We start from the raw sequence: 21,482 nt of genomic DNA, 5'->3' as shown, positions 1-21,482 counted from the left end.
TAGAGACTGTTCTTTTCTTGTCACATCTTGCCTGTGTCTTGCCAAATCCAATGACCTGACCTGTCTTTTCACTGGATCCTTCAGTGGTATTGGAGGTGGCTGACCTTGGCCTTTTTTACAGATTTCTCACCTAAGCTTCCATCCCACTAACCTCTCCTGATTGTTTTCCTTCTGCTTCATGAGCTGGTTCTCCTTGGTCTGTCTGGGTCCTCTTGTGAATGTTGATGGCCCCACTGAGCTCATTTCTGATTCATGCACACTCCCCACCCCATATGATCTGTCTTGGGCTGTCAGTTCTATCTGCATGCCACCACCTGCTGTCTCTTCCAAGCCCACACAGGTTTAGGCAGCACCCCAAATCTGCCCACCCTTCCCCTACCTGCTCCTCACATGGTCTTACCATCATCTACCCAGGTACTCAGGCCTCTCATTTGAAAGTCAACTCTGTCCTTCCATCACATGCACACTGTTAGCAAGTTCTCTTGAGTTCTTACTCTAAACACATCTCAGACCAGGCCACGTCTTACCCTCTCCACTGCTATACTACCTACACCTGCCTCTACTCCAACAGGGGCCTGAGAGGTCCTATTTAAAAAAAAAAAAAAAAAAATCAGATCATGTCCCTCCTCTGTAGAAAACATTCCTGGGTCTTCCAGTTGCTGTGAGATTACATTCTAGATTCCTTGCTCAGGCTGACCATGTTGGGGTTAGGCTCCCATCCAGCTTCCAGCCTCATCTTTCATCCCACCTGTGTTTGCTCACTTTCTGTTTATATGCTGGGGCTCAGTTCTGGGTCTCAAATGCCTAAGTTCTCTTGGCTTCTAGACCTTGGTGTTAGCCATTCTTTATCTTCCTGGATTTTCTTGCCCTAGAGCAAGGTGTTTTAGTCAGCTTTTTTGTCGCTATGACCAAGAAACCTGACAAGAATAGTTAGAGGAGGTGAAGTTTATTTGGGGGCTTTCAGTTTCAGAGGTCTCAGTCCATTGACAGCCAGTTAAACTCAGTCCACAAAATATATACCCCAAAGGCATGCCCCCCAATGGCCCACCTCCAACCACACCCTACCTTTCTTCAGTTACTACTAGGTTAATCCTTATCAAGGGATTAAGCCACTGATAGGGTTTAGGCTTTCATAACCCAATCACTTCACCTCTTAGCCTTCTTGCAATGTTTCACATGTGAGCTTTAGAGAGACATGTAATACCCAAACCATAACACATGGTGTGATCACCTCTTTTCACTTGGGACAAGGGTGAGACCTCCCAAATACATGAGCTAACACCCTCTTTATTTTTTAGTTATTCAGGTATTGGGGATTGAACCCAGGGATGCTTTACCACTGACCTATATCCTCAGCCCTTTTTATTTTTTACTTTGAGACAGTCTCTCTACGTTGCTTTGGGCCTCACCAAGTTGCTGAGGTTGGCCTTGAACTTGTGATTCTCCTGCCTGAGTCTCCCGAGTTGCTGGAATTACAGACATGTGCCACTGTGCCCAGCTCAGCTCACCCCTTCTTTAATTCCTCCCATTGCTTGGCCTCTTAACCTTGCTGCTCTTAACCACACAGTCACCACACAGTGATTTTTTTCCCCTGTTGTAATGTCACCTCTGTGAGGACAGGTGCCTTTTCTTTCTTCTCACTTCTATACCCTCTGAGTCCAGCACAGAACCCGATACACAGTTGGTAAGCAAAAATGTTGACTGAATGAAAGGGCACCCCAGCGACAACACCCTAGTCTACTAAAAAGAAGCGAGCTGAAGAAAAACCAAGCTCCTGGAGCTTAGGAGAATCACTAGACTTTGCTCGCCCCTGAGCTCTAGAAAGGCAGCTATGCTTTCTCCTCTCTGTGCAGAGTTGTGCTGGTAGCTGGCCTGGGCTCTCTCAAGACACACAGTAGGGCTCCACTGAATTATGGTACCATCAGATGAAACTGTTCATCTCGGCAGGCCCCTGGGTGTGATGGAAGTCACGTCACTTTGGAACTACAATACGGTTCCTTCCTGCTCCGGAAGCAACTCACTTTCCCCGCTCTGCTCCCTCAAATGGGCTTTCAGGGCTCTCCATTGTCTTTCACATTCCCACGCCTGGACAGCGCTCCACCTCGTCTTCTTCAAGTGGGATTGCTTGCCTCTAGTGGAGCAATGCTCTACCCAAACACTTGGGAGCACCCACTCTTCCTCTGTAAGACAGAACCAGGAGCGTCAGCAAGGCCCAGAGGTGCACTTCCCCTCCCTCCTTCTTAGGGTTATGAGAGAAACATGGAAGGATCTACAGGAAGTAGAATGATTTAAAAATGAGATGTTTGGCTTTTATAAGCAAGTCGAGTGTAAAACTACTGTAGTGAAAAGTTTGCCCAGAATATTTAGAAGTCTAGGACACCAAGTAAAGTGCCAAGGGATGGCAGGGTGACTTGTGGAGACTTCCTTCTTGACATTTTCCTCCTGTCAGCTTCTGCGTCTCCATTTGTCTGGTGCTCTTTGTTTCCCAACAAGGAAACCACACCAAGGTCTGCAGACTCTCTTAGAGAAAACTGTGGTCCCCAGCATCATGTGCCTCTGATTCAGTCACATCTGCCTCTGACCATGGTGCTCTGGAAGCCATTCCTAGTCCAGAAGGATCATTCTTGAGGTAGAGAGATAAACTTTGAATCCATATCATCTCATGGTCCTGAGTACAAGTCTCAATACCTAAAAACAACAACTGAGGTCCTTCTAAGTTTTTTAAACCTTTACACACATTACCACTAATGCTTACAATAGCATACAGAATAGCTCTGGACAACCCCCTTATTAAATGAACAAGCTGAGTCTCCAAAAGGAAGTTTGCCTGCCCAAGATTACCCAAATGTCAGAGCTGGGATGTAGCCCCTGGCAATCTGAACTGAATCTTCTCCTTCCTGGTGTGGTAGAACCAATGGCAGTGTCAGTGGGTGAGGATGGCCAGAGGAAAGAACCTGGAGCCAACCCCGAGCACCCCTCCTGACAGTGCAGTGGGAGCCACCTCCCACACAGCCCCAGTGGCCCATCTCTGACTATCTCCTGCAGGATCTAAACAGTGGAACTCTGCCCATAGATAGCATGGAGCCAAGTATTTCAGACCACAAAACATTTGAGTCAAGCCAAGATCCTACCACAACACCCATACTTCATTTCCAAAATGTTCCTCTAAACGGACAGCCCCCAAGACACTTAAGACTGTGAGCACAAGCAGAGGTAGAGGGAGATTAAGGTCTAACTGGAACTGCTAAAGAGAGTTACTGTCCAGGTTGTGATTCCTACAAGTAGAATATGGTGTCTTGGACAAGGTCCTGCTTCCTCTCCTGCTCCTGTTTCTGCCTGTGCTGGGAAGAATCTCGGAGCTACTCAATAGGGGATTTCCCAAGACTCCACCCATGGGGAAAAGGCTGCTCTTATTTCTTTTCCTCCTGGGAAAGGCCCAGGAAGTAGGACAGGTCAGAGCCCACCTGAGGCTTCTAACTCATAGATAAGAGATCCTCCTCTGACTTTGATTTGAATAAATAACAAGGGATACCAAGGCAGGAACCTCTGCCCATCACAGACTTTACTCACAGCATAGGCATTGCCACCAGAGGGCGCAATCACCTGCGGAACTGGCCATAAGTCCATTATTTCTGGAAAACCTTGGAATGAACATTTCCTGGGCTGACCTCCTCTCAGAACTCTGCTTAGGGCCAGAAATGTACCAGACCAGCAGGTTTTTTGCCCCCAAGGAATTTTCAGTCCAGTAGGTGAGGGAGGCTGAAGTCAATACACAAGACTGACCCCCAGAGGCTACCTGACTGCCTGGAATGGGTCAGGCAGGGCATTGATGGAAGGGTTGAAAGGGGCAGGAATTCTTCCCTTGCTCTCCGCAAAGGACCAAGACCACATTGAGCGAATATCTTCAACTCCCCTAAAAAGATGCCCATGAACAAAATTTTCCTTAGCAGCCAGCCTTAGTCCTGTGGGTCCCTGTTTTTCTCTTTTGGCCTTTTTCTCCAAATGACCTCTTGTCTTTGTTCACTTTATAGAGCTCTACAGAATTTTCCTATCTCTCCTTCCACCCACACCTCCAGGAAGCTCAGGGATAGCTGTTTGGTAGTATTCATACATTCATTCATTCATTCATTCATATTATTATTATTATTAAACATTTTGTTTTAGTTGTAGGTGGACACAATACCTTTATTATTTTTATGTGGTGCTGAAGATCGAACCCAGGGCCCCAAGCATGCTAGGCGAGCACTCTACCACTGAGCCAGAACCCCTTATTTATTATTAATTGATTTTTGCGGTGCTGGTGATTGAACCCCGGGGTGCTCTGCCACTGAGCTACACCCCAACCCCTTTTACTTTATTATTTATTAATTATTAATTATTTATTATTTATTAATTATTTACTTAATTTTTGAGACAGGTTCTCGCTAAATTGCTCAGGTTGGCCTCAACTTGCAATCCTCCGGCCTCGGCCCCTGCGTAGCTGAGATTACAGGCATGGGTCAGAGCACCCTGCTCGGTAGCAGACGGATTGCCTGCTCTGTGTCAGGTGTGCGGATGGGGAGCAAAGCAGTGGAGCTGCCCGGACAGGCAGCGCGGCATGGAGGTGAGGCCAACACTATTCGGCCGTGGGTCCTTGGCAGAAGTTCCGGTTATAGAAGTGGCGGTTGTCCCTGGTAAGGGCCGTGCCCAGCTGAGCCCAAAAGCTGCCTTGCCCGCTGGGCTGGTGGGGCCAAAAGAGGACGCTCTGGCGGCAGAGGCGCTGGCGCAGCCGCACATAGCGAGAGCGGCGGGCGTCGGGGCGCAGGATCACCAACACCACGACGTCCTTGCGGTCCTCCAGCAGGCGCTGCTGGGCCAGCAGAAAGCTGGTGCGCAAGAGGCCACTGACCCGATCCGTGTGGGCCAGCACAAAGAGCGTCTTGCGGCTGCCATACACCGAGGCCCACAGATTCTCAAAGAGTGACTTGCCTGGCAGCCAATCCCGCTCCTCCAGGCAAAGGCGGAGCGCGCGGCGCCCGCGACGCTCCTCTAGCCTCACCCGCAGCTCGTTGTACACCCAGTCGGCCACCGCGTTCTGCGCCTTGTCGAAGACCACGAAGGCATCGTAGGGCAGGGCGTGGGCGCCGCGCCGCAGGGGAAGCCAGGCCAGGCACAGGTGGAAGCAGTACCAGAGGTCCCAGCCGCATAGGTGCTGTAGCACAGGCACAGTCAGGCCCAGAGCCACAGCCAGCAGCGAGAGGCCAAAGCAGTCCCAGGAGAAGGCCTCATCCAGGCAGAGGCGCAAGTCCTGCGCGAAGATGCTGCGGCCCTGCAGTTGGCCCGGGCTGCCACACTTCACACGGCTGGGCAGGCCAGGCACGGCATTCTGTACCTCCAGCAGGAAATCCACAAAGGCCGCCCCACAGGCGCAGTGCAAAGGGTTGGCACTCACGTCTAATGTTTTCAGGGAACCAGCCAGTGGCCCAAACCAGAAGGACTCAATTGTCTTAAGGGCATTGTCACTGAGGTTGACCACTTGCAACTTCACTGCCAGGGCAAAGAAACCTGGGACCACAGAGCCTATGCTGTTGCTGCTGAGGTCCAGCTTCTGGAGCTGGGTGCCGTTGGGCAGGCTGCCATTGCTCAGGGTCTTCAGCTGGTTTCCTGCCAGGTCCAAGACTTTCAGGTTGGGCAGGAAGACCAGGCTGCTCCAGTTGAAGAAGGCCAGGTAATTGTCACGGAGACGCAGCAGCTGCAGGCTCTTGGGGAGGTTGTTCAGGGTGCGGGGCAAGAGGATATGCAACTGATTCTGGGACAGGTCCAGTCGGAGCAAGCCTCTCAGACCTTGGAAGAAATGGAGATAGAGGTCTCCCTCAGCCCACATACGGCTCACCACATTGCCACTGAAGTCCAGGGCCCGCAGTGAGGTGCTGCAGAGCCTCTGTGACACACGGCTGTGGATGTCATTGTATGCCAGGCTGAGGAAGTGCAGGGTGTGCAGCTGGGCCACAAAGCTGAGGTTGTGGCCTACACCCTGCATGCTGAAGGCCTGGCTGTTGTAGCTGAGATCCAGAGCCTTCAGGTTTGGCAGCTCTGTGAACGAGCGCCCATGGTACAGGTCCAGTTTGTTATGTGAAAGGTCTAGCACCTGCAGACTAGTCAGCAGCCGGAACTCTGAGCCATTGACTGCCTGTGCAATGCTGTTGTGGCTCAGGCTGAGGCACTGGAGGTGTGAGAGGTTGGAAAACATCTCTGGCTGAACTGTCACCAGGTTGTTCCGAGACAGGTCCAAGGTGAATTTGAGGGTCCTACAGCTAGGCATGAAATCTTCAGAGCCAGAGCTGTCCAGTGGGGCTAGAGCAAGGTCCCTAGACCACAGTTGGACTTGCTCCCAATCATTTCCCTCCCCAGTGGTGACTGTCAGCTCTGAAGTTCCACTGATGCGGTTTTCTGAAAGATCGACAAAGTGCAGGCCAGGGAAGGCCCCGAAGATGCTGAGCTGGGCCTGGTTGATGAAGTTCATTTGTAGATGCAGAGTGTGGAGAAGAGGTAGATGGGTCAGTGGCTTAAGCGTTTTCTCATTGAGTGAACGGAAGAAGATTCCATTCATGTTCAGCTCCTCCAGTGAGATCAGGCTCCCAAAGGAGTGTGCCAGGTGCAGGTGGGCAAAGGACACCCTCTTGCAGTAATTGAAGGACAGGTTAAGCTTGCGCAGCCGTGCCAGGCCCTGGAAGGCCAGGGTTGTGGTGATGCATTCATAGAGGAAGTTCTCACTCAGGTCTAGCACTGTGAGGTTACCTAGACCTTGGAACCATTTGGGGTTAAGTGTGTGGAGAGAACTGTCCTTCAACACCAGGCCTTCAAGATGACTTAGATGGCTGAAGGTCTCAGGGTGTAGCTGGAGAGAGGTGTCAGGGCACTCCACACAAGGGTTGCGGGCATGGTCACAGCGGCGGCAGTTCCCACCTATATCAAGTACTCGCAGGGCAGTCAGATTGGCCAGGTCCCCAGGTACCAGTTTGACAATGTGGTTGTAGGACAGTAGCAGATACTCCAGACTAGGGGGCAGGTTGCGGGGGACTGCTGTGAGGTTGTTATACTTGAACGACAGGTGGGTGAGGTTGTGCAGGCTAAGAAGTGCACCTGGGGCCACCTCCAGTGCCCCCCTACATGGGTTCTTGTAGTAGCAGTTGCCGTCCATGAATAGAAAGCGCAGGGCATGCAGGCCAGCAAGACTGGTGTGGTCTAGTGTCAGAATGTTGGTGTGGCTCAGGGTCAGCTTCACCAGGGAGTTGGGCAGGGCGGGCACAGTGGTGATGCTGTTGTAGCTTAGGTTCAGGTCCTCCAGCGTGGGCACAGACAGGAAGGTGTTGGGCTCGATGGTCATGTGGCAGGGGAAATGCATGGGGCTGAGGCTGGTCGGGGGGCAATTCCACTTGAGGTTGAGACGCCGCAGGTTAGACAGGTGGACAAAGTCAGAGTTATGGAGGTGGTGGATGCGGTTGGAAAGCAAGGAAAGGCTGGTGACATTACCACGGGGTGCTGCTGTAGAAAAGTGGGGCACGGACTTCAGGAACAGCCAGTTGCAGTTCACCAGGCCACCCTGTTGGAACTCGCAGGGCAGGAAGGCAGGCAGAGCACCCAGGGCCAAGGCCTCAGCCAGTACAGCAGCCTGCACCAGGAGAGACAGGGGGTGCAGGGCCCTGTGGCAGGGACCCTGTGGGAGGGCCAGGGGCTGTGTGAGTGTCCAGCCCCAGCTCCACCTCCACCCATTCCACTTCATGGGGTCTTGGAGCAGGGCTTCCGACTCCCCTCTCTCCAAGCCCTCCCAGTGAGCCTCCTCCCTGGCTGTTGAACCCCCTTCTCACCCTCTAAGGCCCATGGGGAACCTTAAATTGGTTTCAGACCAAGCCTTTGATTCAGAATGTGGACTTAGAATCAGGACTGAGCCTGGAATCTAGAGTCCTAAGATTTGAGGCTTTCCTACATGATTGAGCCCAGCCAGATAAGAGGGCCAGGAGAAGTGACCAAAAGACCCATTTCCCATCCTGTCTTTGGGAGCTATTACTCTTTCTTCCTGCACAAAGTGGCAGTCACTTCCTTCCCTCTAACCATCCTGAAATCCCCTCTCTGCCCTCCTCTGGCCTCCTCACAACCTCTCCCTCAATACCCCCTCTGGCTTCCACACACTGGCAAGCTAGGCAGCCTAGCTCCTTCGCCCTCTGCCTGCCTCCCTCACTGGCCTGGGAGCCCTCAACTGGTTAGGGGTTATGGGCCAGAACAAATCAGAGGGAGCTGTGGAAAGTGAAGTGTCAGCCAGAGCCCGGCCCTGGGATCTGACCTGGTGCATAGCCCCAACCCCACCACAGACTGAGGTCCCAGACTTCAGCCTCCTCATCCACCCCACAGAGAAGACCTTTTGCTCTGATGTTTTCAGGGTTCAGTAAGTGTCCCCAGGGCCACGAGGTTAACAGTCCCGTTCACTGCCGCCTGCAGCTGCCAAGCACACCTCCCTCCTCACCCCTTCCCAGGCCTGAGAACTGCTGTCCTACCATGTTGGTGGGTGAGAGCTTCTCCAGAGGATCTGGCTGTCTGGGAAGATCTGTAGGTAAGGGTGCTTCTCACACTTGGGGTCCCTCAGAGAAGAGAGGAAGTGAGAATTTCACTACAGCCTAATAGCTCCCTCCCTCACCCCCACCTTGGGGACGGCAGGTGGTGTGTAATGAGTCAGAGGCCATTTGCATAGTCAGATGGCAAACAGGACTTCACCCCTTCCTCTTTCCACTCCTCTCTCAGATGGCCTACATCCAACGCTGGCCTCACATCTGTCCTGTGGTTGATCCTGGGAGGAGTGCAGCTCAAAGCCCAGCCTGTGGTCAGTGAGAGATCAGAATTGAAGGCAGCACCACGCCAGGCCCCTCACCTGACCCAGGAGGACTAGCTCACTCTCATACCTCAGACCCTGGCTCTGTTTATACTCAGGACGGTGGCACCCTACCTGCCCTTTCCTGCCCTCAGGGCCCCGTCCCAAGAGCTCTGAAGGGCTTCTTGTGCCCAGAGGCAGCCCTCACCCCAGCCTTGGGACCTCTTCCAGGAACAGACTGTCTTTCTCTGCATTCCCAGTTCCCCTGATGTCCATCAGAAGAGAGACCACAGCCTTCCTGCTGGGGGTCCCGAGGCTGGGTGCGTCGCTGGCCCAGCTGGGACCCTAGCTGATCTTTCCCACTCAGCTCTTCCCATGCTGCCTCTGACCCAGGAGATCAGAACACAGACTAGTCACACTCAAAGCCTCAGAGTGCCCTGGGAGCCCTTCTCAAGTCCTGCTGGCTCCACCTTCGGAATCTGCTGACCGCCCACTGCCTTACACCCACCTGCCTATGGGCATTCCCAGGACCTCGCACCTGGCTGCTGCTACTGCTCTCATGCCCACAACCTATTTATATTTAGCCCCTGGAGGGACCTGTTGAGACCTGTTGTGTTGGGTCTATCCCTTGCCCAGATCCCTCAATAGCTGTCTCTGGAATCAAAGTAGTAAATGTCACAGTTCATATAGTAGCCACGGTCCTAAGAGACCTGCCCTTCCACTCCTTCTCTGATCTCCATCCCTACTGGCCCTCTTGTTGCTTTGGACACACCTTGCTCTCCTAACTCAGAGCCTTTGAATGTGCTATTCCAGCTGCCTGGAAACTCACTTCCCAGATTTTCTTATGGCCTCCTTCTTTACCTTCTTTAAGTCTCTGTGCATGTCACTCTTTCCTTGAGAACTTCCCTGACCTTTTTTTATTTTTGGTACTGGTGATTGAAACCAGGGCAAGCACTCTACCACTGAGCTACATCCCAGGCCCTTTTTATTGATTTATTTATTTTGAGAAAAGATCTCACTAAATTGTCCAGGCTGTCTGAACTTGTGATCCTCCTACCTCAGCCTCCCATTCCCTGACCTTTTCATAAACTTTCCAGTGCGAATCTGGCTCTTCTGAGCCTCTCTGCCTGTTTTCCTCTGCTTAGCATTGTTTCAACTGTTGAGACTCTCTCATGTTGAGACTTTCCATGGTTTACTGTATATTATCTCCCTCCCCTTATTTGCTGGAATGTCCACTTCTTGAGAGCAAGATCTTTTGTATCCCCAGCACAGTTTAATGCCTAGTACACAGTAAACGCTCAATATCTGCCGAAGCTGTGGGTCCCCTGCACTCAGCTCTGGGCGGGCACAGAGAGGGTATCTCCAAGGGAAGGTCCAATGAATGAATGAATAAACAAATGGGGTTTACTCTTGGGGGAGACAGGGCTGCACATCCACCTTCCTGCTCCTTCCAGGCCCACTTCTGGGTAGGTGTCATGGCACACAGGGCCCAAAGTACCAGTCATTCAGCTGGCTCAGCAGTTTAAGGGTAGCATTATCTTCCTGCCCACCAGTGTTCAGGATAGGCCTGGACAAACCTCTTCTGGATCCTTGCTATGGTCCCAGCTTCCTCTATAAGCCTAGGGGCTTTGGCAGGGGCTGGGAAAAGGCCCCAGGAATAGGACACTGCCCTGAGCCAGGAGAAAGGTGAATCACAGTCAGCAATGCCACATCCATCTCTGTCCCACCTGTGACAGGAGCTTCCATCCACTTCTCAGAGACATAAAGGCCTGGTTCTTGCTGAACCCCAAGCTCAGGAGAGATTTTCCAAGTGCCTGTGTTATGGCTTGGACATGAGGCGCCCCCAAAAAGCTCATGTTAATGCAGTTATATTCAGCGGTGGAATGATTAGTTTATTAGTGCTGTAACCTAATGAGCCCATCCTAGTTTGAATGGACTGACTAGGTAGGTGGGGGCATGGCTAGAGGAGGCAGTCACTAGGTCCAGCCCTGGAAGAGTGCATCTTCCCTGCAGCCCCTTCCCCTTCCCTCTTTCTGCCTCCTGACCCGATTGAGCTGTGAGCCAAACAATTTTCCTCCCTCTGTAAGGTCCTTCCCCCACAACGTTCTGCTTCATCTTGGACGTAGAGCAATGGAGTCAGCCATGGGTGAACGAAAACTTCTGAAACCGTGAATCGAAATAAACATTTCCTCTGTTAAGTTGTTCTTACTGGGCATTTTTGTCACAGCAACACAAAAGCTGATGAAAACACCCAGTGAGGACCAGGGAGCCAGCCCCCATCTCTAGTAGCTATCCTACCTCCCTTAGAGGCAGAAGCTACCAAGTTTGTAGTAATTTGTTATAGCAGCTACGGGAGATAAAGATACCTAGATCTCTATATTGTGGTGGAGATATACCTGCCTCTCAGGTGGGGATCCTATCAACCCCAAGACTTGTGCCCTCACACACACAGCTTCTCCCACACCCTTGTGGCCAGGCACACTGAGGCTCCACCTAGCAGGCCAACCGTTCTCTCCTGAGCTGTGAGAGGGCAGTTAGCTATATGCACAGGGCCACTTATGCATCGTGTTTCCTTAGAGCCAGACACAGATATTGATTTAAAAATATTTTATTCTTTAGAAAATACAGCATTCAACCATCCCATCCTGCAGTGACCCTTGCTCCAGCCCCAACTGACCCTACCCACTGTGGTCAAAGGTTTCTGGGCTGTGTGGGGACCCCAATCTCAGATCCCTTGGAGGCCAGGTTCATGACAGGTCCCTCACCCAGCCTCCTAGAGCCAGCCAGGCAGGACCCCCAGATGCCCTGGGCACAAAGATTAGAGGCAGGGTCAGCAATGGGGAAGGGTCACAAAATGCCAACTCAGTGACCCTCAGAAGCTGCAAGTGTGTTCAGACACCAGCCTGCCTGACGCACAGGAAGCACTTCCCTGGAGCTAGGGTGAGAAAGAGGGAGGTGCAGGGAGTGGTGAGGTAGGCAACCCCACAGCTCACTCGCTGGCCTGGCTTTGGTCCAGCCACCTAGCTGTCGTCCCCATTCTCGCCAGGGCCCCTGATGAGACGCTTGTGGCCCCGCTTGCCCCCAGGGCCCTTGGGCTTGGCGAATGCCTGCTTGAAGGCATGTTGCTTGGGGTGCACCTCGTCGTAGAGGAACTCAGCCGTCAGCTCTGCCCCATCGCCAATCTCAATCTGTGTGGGACAAGGCTGCAGTTACTCCAATGACTCTGACCCTTGGTAACTGCCACTCCTGGGGCATCCTTTTGATCCTTCACATCTCAGCCCTGGGGTCTCCTCCCACTAGGAATGGCACTCCCAGAAACGCAGAGCCTGGAGCCTGCTGCCCTGCTCACCTGGGTCGCCCCCTTCCCTCTCCCCAGACCCAGGGAAAGTTGTCCTGGTGGTCAGGGCTTGGGCTTGTTTGTGCCACCCATCACCTGGCCTCAGGTTCCAATTGATCCACAAGAGTGACAAGTCCTGAGATGTCATTAACTCTTAATACCCATGTGGAAGGTGGGGTAACAGGACCCTGGGGACAGCCACGCACCTTCTTGGAGATCTCCAGCTGGAAGTCCTGTTCTACAGAGTCAAGGAGGCGGCTCTTACAGCTGGAGTAGAGCATGCGCTCTTTGATACTGCATTTATACCCCGGCATGGAGTAGATGAACACTGCAGGAGGACAGGGAGGCGAGGCCCTGAAGGTCGAGCAACTGTGGACCTCCACCCTCACAGCAGGTCTGCCCAGCAGCAGGCCAGAGCTGCACCTGCCCAGCACACACCGGGGGCTCGGCCGTGGCCACTCACCCACAGACTCAAGGGGGTCACCCTCGTGGGTATGCTTATAGAGGAAGAAGTGGTAGCGGGCAGCATCTCGGGGCACCCGTGAGGGCAGCTGGGCCACATCCGTGGGCTCTGTGTGTACCAGCTCGATGGTCTCCCGCTCCAGGTCCAGCTTCTGTGGAGGGCCAGGGGAGACATAAGGAACCTCAGGACTAGCTGGCAGGCAGGAGCCTCTTGTGTTCTCCCTTCCCAGGACTCCTTTCCTCAGCTGTACCTCCATGGGGGTTACTCTGAGGAGGCACTCCTGGGCCTCTTTGAAGACTGCTAGAGAAAAAACTGTCCCGAAGGGCAGTGAATGGAGTGGTGTGGATGGTCTCAGCACCAGGGAGGCACCAACATTGGGCCAGCCCATCCTCAGAGGCACAGCCTCTTGGGGGAGCATTTTGCAAGGGGCAGCCTGGATCAATGGGGCAGAAAGACCCTGTCTGGGAAAAAAGGTGATCAAGAGGGCTGTAGAAGGAATCTGAGACAGAAAGGGGCTCACAGATTATAGGGGTCAGTGTGAACCCAGGGGTGGGCACAGGTAGAGAATGGAATGGGTAGTGAGTTCACAGCAGCACCCATGTGGGCAGGCAGAGGACAGAAGAAAAGAACGTATCAATGTACACCTGGTGGCTACATCTAATGCAGGAAACAGGGAGGAACAAGGAGGACAGTGTGTTCCCACAAGCATGTGGATTAGCTGAACAGCTCAGGCTGGTGGGGGCAGGGGTTCACATGGGTATAAGCAGGATTAGGGTGGGGCACACTGTGCCCCATGCATGTGCCAGGGCAGGACCATGCACCCACCAGCTGGATATAGTTGATCATCTTCTGCTTGAGTTGCTGAAGTGCCCGCTGGGCCTCAGGCTGCAGGGGGAAGGCGAGGCCCTGCAGGGTCTGGTGCTTGCTTTCCACGCTGATCTCTGTCTTCACCTGGCAGGCAGGGCAATGATGAAGGTGGTCCTCACCTGCCCAACCTGAGGAATAGCCCAGCCCACCAAGGAGCACAGGTCCCCAGCATATGAGACCCTGCACACTCACCTCATTGATACGAATCTGCTGGAGCTCTCTCTCAGCTGAGGTTAGCGGGGCAGGTGCAGCACAGGATGACAGGTGTTTCTGGTACCCAGCAAAGGAGAGATCATCCTGGGAGGCATAATGGGCACCTTAGGTAGGCTGGAGGAAGCCCTGCCAAGCACCTTGGCTTACAGCTCATGGACTCCCAGTCTTCCCATTTCACCCCAAGCCTGGCACTGGCTTTCTCTGAGGCCCTTCAAAGGCTCAGCCCCCATGATCCTGACCTCACTCTAGCCTGGGTGGCTACCTTCACTGTTCCAAAGAGTTCATCCTTGATGTGGCCACCCCCAAACTCCTTCTTCACTGTGGCCCGTGTCGCCGCGTAGAGCATCTTCAGCCGCACCTGAGGGGTGGGGACCAAACTGTAAGACAGCTGTGGGCAGTTGTGTTTCTCCAGAAGCAGGCAGGAGGCTCTAGAAGTGGACCTGTTCAACTCATTGTATACTCACATCCAGCAGGGGGCGCAACATGAAGGTGAGGGTGCAATGGTGGCTCCTGCCAGCAGAGGGAGCCCTGGCCCAGCTCAACCTCAGCCTCCAGGGGTCAAGCTGATGCCACTCACAGAGCTCTGGGACCCCAGGCTCCAAACACAGGGCCTTGTCCTGTCACTATCTGGGACAGGACCTGATATGCCATCCCTAGGATCCTGGGACAGGGCCTCATTAACCCACTCATACTCAGTTGCCCTCCCCAATCTCCCACTGGTCCTGAGCCTGGGGCTAAACAGGGGTTCCGGGGACTCACCGGAGAATTATCAGGTGACCAGGCAAGGAAGAGCCATTCAAATCCCTGAGCATTCTGTGAGTCGAGGCGGAAGAGCAGGTAGCAGGGCTGCTGGGAATCCAGCAGTGGAAGCACAGCCCTGTCATAGTCCTGGTCCCAGCGACCCAATGGCTCCTGAGAGGCACCCAGCACGAGCTGCTCTGGGGGCAGAGGCCGGGTGAGCCAGAGTAGCTAGCCATGTCCCACCTCCACCTGTCTGTGGACTCTGTCCTCTGGCTGTGGCTTTCCGAGCTAGCTCAGATCTGCTGGCTACTCTACCTGACTTTTTTTGGAGCCCCCAAATCTTCCAAGGAGTGAGTGAATGAACGAGGGCAAAAGCTGCCCACTAGAGGCTGCCCTCTCTACCTCCTGGCCCCCCAAAGATAACCAACACAAACCACATGAAGACACAGCTACGTGTCCACAACCAGCAATTATGTGGCTCCCTCACGACAACCACACATGTGGGTACTCACTCTGACCCCACACTACAGGCAAGGCACACTGCTCAGTGCACGGTCCCCACCATGCACCTCCTGCTCCCCTCCTCCCTAAGCCCAAGGCTACAACAGAACTCCAGAACTCCCCCCTTGGGACAAGTGTGCTGGAAGAGGTGATGTCACGGTCCCAAGCCATAGCAATCTGCAGTGACAAAAAAATCTGGAGAAGAGGAAAGTAGGACTCATGCCAGACACTGTAAGGTATTCTGCTGCCACCCTCAGCTGTAGTTCCCTCCCCTCCAAGTCACAAACCAATAGCAGCCAACTTCTTAGTGCCTGGGCTCAACAGGCCCGTCACCTCCCTGTCTGGTGCAGAGTGGCTGAAGCGGGCATCAGGCCACACCTCTGGGCTGGTTTTTCACAAATACTCTCCTGGTGCTCAAAGGTAGACTGGAGGAAGAACTGGGGTAAAGGGGTAGTCTCAGCTTGGCCAGGAGATCCTGGCACCTTACCACCACGCTCTCCTAATGGGGCAAGAGGTCTAGTTGCCTAGGAGCCCCAACATGCCAGCTTCCTCACCTGCCCACATAGAGCTCGTATGGGATCAGGGTTGAGAGCCAGCAGTCACAGGCTGAGTGGGCTCCAGCAGCACTGTCAACATTGTTGTTTATTGTTTTCGAACCAGGAATTTCACATAAAAAGTGAAAGTCACAGCTTCTCTAGAAAAATCAGGAGCTCCAGCCACACTCAGTTGGAGTGTGGACACTTCTGGGCACTCCCAGGTACCCTGAAAACTGTAATACAAAACTGGGATAAGCTGGGCATGGTGGTGCACGCCTGTGATCCCAGCAGCTCGGAGGCTGAGGCAGGAGGATGGTGAGTTCAAATCCAGCCTCAGCAACTTAGCAAGGCCCTAAGTAACTCAGTGAGACCATCTCTAAATAAAATACAAAAAGGGGCTGGGGATGTGGCTCAGTGGTTAAATATCTATGGATTCACTCCCCAGTACCATAAAAACAAAACAAAACAAAACAAAAAATTCGGGTAAGAGCCCACCTAGAGATTCTTCCTGCTTAAGGTCTTGTCTGAGGACCATGGCCAATGAGTACAGCTGCCCTTTTAAGGGTGGGAAGCTGTGGACTGCTGCCCAGGCCTTCAATCATGAGCTACCTAATGATTCCTATTCCAGTCTCTGAGGGTGTCTGAATTTGGGGACCCTAAACAAAGCCCAGTACAGTCATGGCCCTAAAGCCTGGGGTAAAATCAGGGTCTGGACAGCGCCTACTAAAGTGAGCTGAGCACCAAACCTGTTTGGGAAGCCCCTAAAAGGCAAATAGAGCAGGCTACAGAGAAGGTCTGGAAGGACCCTTGGGGATCCAGTCCATGCCCAGTCAGTACCCTTTACTGGATAATTCCTTGGCACAGAGGGAAGAGGGGAGGAGTCCTTTACTCCCATTACCCCAATTCGGCCCCAGGTCCAGGTTGAGATCTTGCCAAGGATGGGATTCCCCCATCCTGCCCTCAGAAAGAGCTGTACACAATGCCTTCTCCCCATTATGGAGGTTCTTCCCATAGGAAGAGCCCCGGCATCTCCTTAGGTCTCCCCACGGCCAGCAGCCAAGCCAGAACAGGCCTGCTGACCAGGAACAGATGGAGGTGAGTGGCACTAGTGATATGCGGCAGTGCTTGGACTCTCTCATCCCCTGACCCCTGCCTGTTCAGCCTAGTACCTGGACTAGATCCATCTCAATACCCACACAGCCTCTGGTGAGGCCACACAGGACCCCAAGATGGGGGTTTGCATAATAGGGGTGATAACCATGCCTACCTTGTGCTCCCCCTCTGAGGTTCCTTTTTGTGAGTGCCCCCCTCCTTCCCGGGCAGGGAAACTGGGGTCCTGCGGGGCCCAGAGGCCAATATCCACCTCCTTCCCCTTCCAGAAGCAATTAGGTTCAGCCTCCAACGTATGCCCTAGCTCATGGGGGGCACTCACCGTCCTCAATAACAACTTTGATGAGCCGAATGGAGCCAGCCCGCGCCTTGGCAAAGAATTCCTTCAGCTCCTCAGTGGCTACAAGAACAAGAAACATAGTGGGGGATGAGTAGGCAGAGTGGACAGGAACAAGTTTGGGGCCTGCTCTGTCCTACGGGATCTGGTGGCTGAGCTGGGAACCGGGTTAAATACGGCCCCGCCATGTGACTGGGAACTTGAGATGGCCACTGAACACAAGCTCCCAAATTTAGCCAGCAGAAGTGGCAGGCAGGTGTCCTGCTGGCTGGGATAGCTCTGGTGATGGGGAGGGGCTGGCAGGGATGGGACAGCCCACCTGAAGATGGGCAGATTCTAGGCAAGCCAGGACAGCCAGAATGAATGACCCCACCTGTCCCCTGCCCCATGAAGGTCCAGCAGTGGGATGGCCTGATACACTCTAAGCACTGTGGAATCCACATGGAATACACAGACAAATGCTACCGCTATGTCCACTCACATATATACACACACACATCACATGTGCCAACTCACAAATCCAGTATGTGTGAATATAAAACATACATGTAATGCAGAGAGGGACATAAATGTGAATGCCTTTGTACATGAACACACACGCAACTAGTCAAACATAAATGGATATACATATTTAGACATGTGAATATGCATGCAGATATAATTACTAGCTTGCTAACAAACATACAGGCAGGCAACTTCAGAGTTTGGCTAAGACAGTGTGCAGGCAAGAGGATTATGAAGCACACACAAGGAACAGACACATCTTTTTACACATGCATGCACATGCAGCTCCAACCTCCCAGCCAGGCTGCCTCACCTGAGGAGGCCCCAAGGACCCACTCCCAGCCCAGCAGAGCCCGCCAGGGGCAACAAGCCCTCCTCGACTCTCAGACAGTAGGAAAGGCTTCCTGGAAGAAGAGTAGCTCCCAGGAAAGAAATTCCATCTTGGATCTTAGGCTGCAGAGTTGGAAGGTGACAGCCAGTGACCAAGGAAGGAACCAAGTGCAGAGGTAAGGATCATGTTTAGAGATAGGGAACCGTGGGTAATCTCAGATCCACTAGTGGTAGTGGATGGGGAAACTATGGTCCAAGTGGAGAAGGGCCCTGCTTGGGTATTTGGGCAAGCAGGGCCAAGCCAGCATGACCTTGAGGCTGCCCAGGGGTCAGGAGAATTCCCACAGGAACACAGCTGGAGGGCTGAGGTCAGAGAATATTTATAGGGCCTGGCGTGGACAGCTTAGGGTCAGCGGGAGGAGGGGGGCGGGGGCTTTGAGGAAACAAACTGGTCATGGCCTCAGGTGCCCCCCCTCCCCCGCAGTGACCCTGTGCTACTGGGTAAGCAGAGGCTCAGCTGGGCCTACAAGGCCCTGGGGTTCACAGTCTTATGCCACTGAACTGCATGCAAGGGGACAAAGCCCCTCTGGGCCAGGACAGTACTTTCCAACAACAGACCCCAAGCAGTTTCCTGACGCTTCAAGCCTGGTGTTAGGGCTCCACCTCTCCCTTAGCTATGTGACCCCTGACTTCTCTGAAACTGAACCTCATCTGTAAAATGGAGATAATACCCTCAAGTTCCAGAGACTACAGTGAGGAGTAAATGGGACGAAGTGCTCAGGAAGGGAGATTCTTTTAGTAACAACTTTTACCCAGTGGCTTGGGAAGCTGAGGCAGGAGGATCGCAAGTTCAATGTGAGCTTCAGCAACTTAGCAAGACCGTGTCTCAAAATAAAAATAAAGAAATTAACAAATAAATTAATTAATTAATAAGGGCTGGGGATTTACCTCAGTGGTTAAGTGCCCAGGCTCTTAAAAAACAACAACAAAATTTTATTACTATAAGTATAGGAGGACAGGCTGTGCTAAGCTGCCCCTTCTACCTACTGAGACGCTGGGAGGGGAACCAAGAAGCTCCCCTTCAGAGAGGTTGACAAGCCCCTTCTAGTGTTACCAGGGCAAACTGACACCCCAGCAGGGGAAGACATCCCTTCCTACCCACCCCAATGCCTCCCAGCCACCATCAATAATCCAGAGGCCAGGTCTGGGACATCTGAGCCTTCATCATCAAAGATTCATAACCCCCCACCCCTTGCCCACCCTCCCATCTCCAATGAGCCTCAGGTTACGGTTCCTCCACTGCCTGGCTTTGAGGTCAACAGACCTACATCTATGGCCAGACAGGGTTGGTACTCCAGGGTAATCTCTCCTGCTACCTTTCCAGGCCTGAAATGGGAAGGAGGGCTGGGGGCAGCCCAATCTCCAGTGATACCCTAGGCAGCCCTGTGTCACTGTATGGAAGTGAAGGAGTAAGGCAGGTCCCTGGCCACAGGAGCTGTCAGCAGGAGACAGGAGGATGGCTAACTTCTGAAGATCTCCTTTGCTACTGGAGGCTGCAGCTATGACCAGGCAAAGGGGAAGGAAGGGGCAGGCCAGGCAGCAGATCCCCCTGTGGGGCTGAGTCATGAAATCACCCCTCCAGCTCCTCCTGGAGACAGGCTGGCCCACCTGTGAGGAGGCTGGCCCTGACCCAGGCCCCTGTTTTCTCCAGTCATAGGCGGGAGGGGGAGGATGGGGGTGGGGCAAGGAAACCCAGTGGCCACAACCACAAGCCACAAGCTGGGATTCAGGCAGTTTCATGTTGGTAGTCCTGGGCAGGGGATCATGGTGTGGTGGCCAGAGTGGCTGATGGCCAAAACCACCAAGCTGTCTGGGAAAGCTGTCTGAGTCCTTGCTACAGGGCAGGCAGCTCTCCCAGGTCAGTGGCAGATGGGGACACTGAGGCCTGGAGGGTCAGGGTACCTGGTTCGAAGGCATTACTTCTCTCCCAGCCTGTCCAAGAAGGAAACTGGGGTCCTGGGGGGAGAGGTTTTATGTGTGATACTCTGGGCCATAGAAGTTTCCTGGGGATGAAGATGGGGATGGGGGCTGGCCTGGATTCTCTAGGGCCAGGACCTCCCCCACATATCTGCCTATCTGGACCTTCTTCTCTACCTCCAGATGGAGCTGGGACTTTCCAATTCTGGCTGGGGTAGACTAAAGAGATCACCATGGAAAATGGGAAGGAGGTCAGAGGTCAAGGTCAGATTGGCAACTCTCCCCATGCCACTTAGAGGGCCCTATCAAAGATATTCCCCCGCTAAGCCTGCAGGAGTGTGAGGGTCCTGAGAGGAGCAAAGGTCAGACCCCCTCCTCACACACATTCTCAAACCCATACAAGTCATGAGACACATCCACTGCATGCAACCATGGTAACAAATGCACACTGAGATGCGTACCAGTTGTGCACACACAGACACCCACAGATACTGCACACTGTCACGAAACACTGATATCTAAGATGGTCCCATGACACTTACAGTGTCCAAACATCCACTAGGGCATGTACATGAATGATACTAGATGTGCACAAGCAAGTCACATCCAGATGTGCACACACGGAACTGTATACAGAGAATATGTGCACATGCGTGTATACTCCACCAGATGTGCACATCCGGGTACACCCACCCCCAGAAAGGAACAAAAATACACAGACCCGCACACACAGGCACATCCACCCCCAATGGGTACATAGATATTTCCATCCCAGTTGTGTAGGTACATGTGTACCCACTCTCAGCTATGCACAGCAAGTCTGCACTCTCCCAGATGTGCCCATCCCAGGCGACTGGCGGCTACAAAGGAGAACAGGAAGCTTCCCCCTGCTGATGCTAGGCGGAGGAAGGGGCCGAGAGCCGGAAAGGGGGCACAGCCCAGAGCCGAGCCCCTGGGACCTCTGTCCGCCCGCCATACGCCCTCACCGTGTATGCCCGTCTGGTGCGTCATGGCTCGGCGTTCCGCTCGCCCGCGCCGTCGGAGCCCTCCGCTTGGCCCTGGCCGGGCTCCGCTCGCCTGGACCCGGAGGAGGAGGATGTGGCGGCAGCCGCCGAACCTCGCGCAGCTTCCCGGGCGGTGCCGCAGGACCCGCCCCCAGCGGCGCCCCGCCCCCGACGGGCGAGGCCAGGAGGGCGGGGACTCGGGGCCGCGCGTGCGCGCAGCCTGTCTCTTGGGTTGGGCTGTTCGCTGCTCTGTGGCCGGGAAAGGGGTCGCGTCTGCCTACGGGGTGCGTGGGCATCGGTGCGCCCTCCTGAACCCGGTAATCCGTGGGTGGGGCGAATCCGTGTGTGTAAGTGGGAGAGACTGCCCGCCCCTGTCTGGGTAGGTTTGTGAATAGGGACAGTTCTACATTTACTACAGCCTGTGACCAGAAAAGGGTCAGAAGGTGAGTGGGCGCGTGCGTGATTGCGCGGGGATTCCATACCCAGGGGACGTTTCCTGAGCTCTTTTCGCGGGCTTTGGGCACATTTAGGGCAGTCATGACCCACAGGCCTAGTAGCCCTTATGGTGGGAGCTCGGACCCACCTTCTACTAGGGAGCCAGCAGATGAACAGGATCTTTGGTGGCTTAGAGCCCCACCCAGAGAATGTGAGATGCCGAAAGAAGGAGGCGAAATATCGGTGGAACCTTGAAGGAGAGAATGTGATGACCCAGCAGAAAAG

General features: G+C 53.6%; 2 protein-coding genes across 2 annotated transcripts; both read right to left on the bottom strand.

The window, feature by feature from the left end:
* Positions 1-4,485: 4,485 nt before the first annotated feature.
* Tlr9 (toll like receptor 9) lies at positions 4,486-8,573 on the bottom strand. The gene is made up of 2 exons (XM_047564932.1): positions 8,532-8,573; positions 4,486-7,696 (listed from the first exon to the last, which is right to left on the bottom strand). The coding sequence occupies exons 1-2, from the start codon at positions 8,532-8,534 to the stop codon at positions 4,616-4,618; spliced, it is 3,084 nt and encodes a 1,027-aa protein (XP_047420888.1). The 5' UTR covers positions 8,535-8,573; the 3' UTR covers positions 4,486-4,615.
* A 2,861-nt stretch (positions 8,574-11,434) lies between these two features.
* On the bottom strand, positions 11,435-20,901 carry Twf2 (twinfilin actin binding protein 2). Its single transcript, XM_047565598.1, has 9 exons — positions 20,745-20,901; positions 16,933-17,010; positions 14,482-14,660; positions 13,985-14,080; positions 13,702-13,806; positions 13,468-13,593; positions 12,643-12,793; positions 12,386-12,507; positions 11,435-12,030 (listed from the first exon to the last, which is right to left on the bottom strand). The coding sequence occupies exons 1-9, from the start codon at positions 20,767-20,769 to the stop codon at positions 11,863-11,865; spliced, it is 1,050 nt and encodes a 349-aa protein (XP_047421554.1). The 5' UTR covers positions 20,770-20,901; the 3' UTR covers positions 11,435-11,862.
* Positions 20,902-21,482: the final 581 nt, after the last annotated feature.

Source organism: Sciurus carolinensis, chromosome 9, assembly GCF_902686445.1.
Source record: "Sciurus carolinensis chromosome 9, mSciCar1.2, whole genome shotgun sequence".
NCBI lineage: Eukaryota > Metazoa > Chordata > Mammalia > Rodentia > Sciuridae > Sciurus > Sciurus carolinensis.
The sequence above is the reverse complement of the archived record's forward strand: the minus strand, read 5'-3'. Positions and strand labels throughout refer to the sequence as shown.

Excerpts from the sequence above, each read along its gene's own strand:
- Twf2 (XM_047565598.1), bottom strand. The coding sequence starts at position 20,769 with ATGACGCACCAGACGGGCATACACG. Across the intron at positions 14,081-14,481 it reads GGTCACCTGATAATTCTCCG|GTGCGGCTGAAGATGCTCTA; the intron begins GTGAGTCCCCGG and ends CCCACCCCTCAG. Across the intron at positions 13,594-13,701 it reads AGCAGATTCGTATCAATGAG|GTGAAGACAGAGATCAGCGT; the intron begins GTGAGTGTGCAG and ends CCTGCCTGCCAG.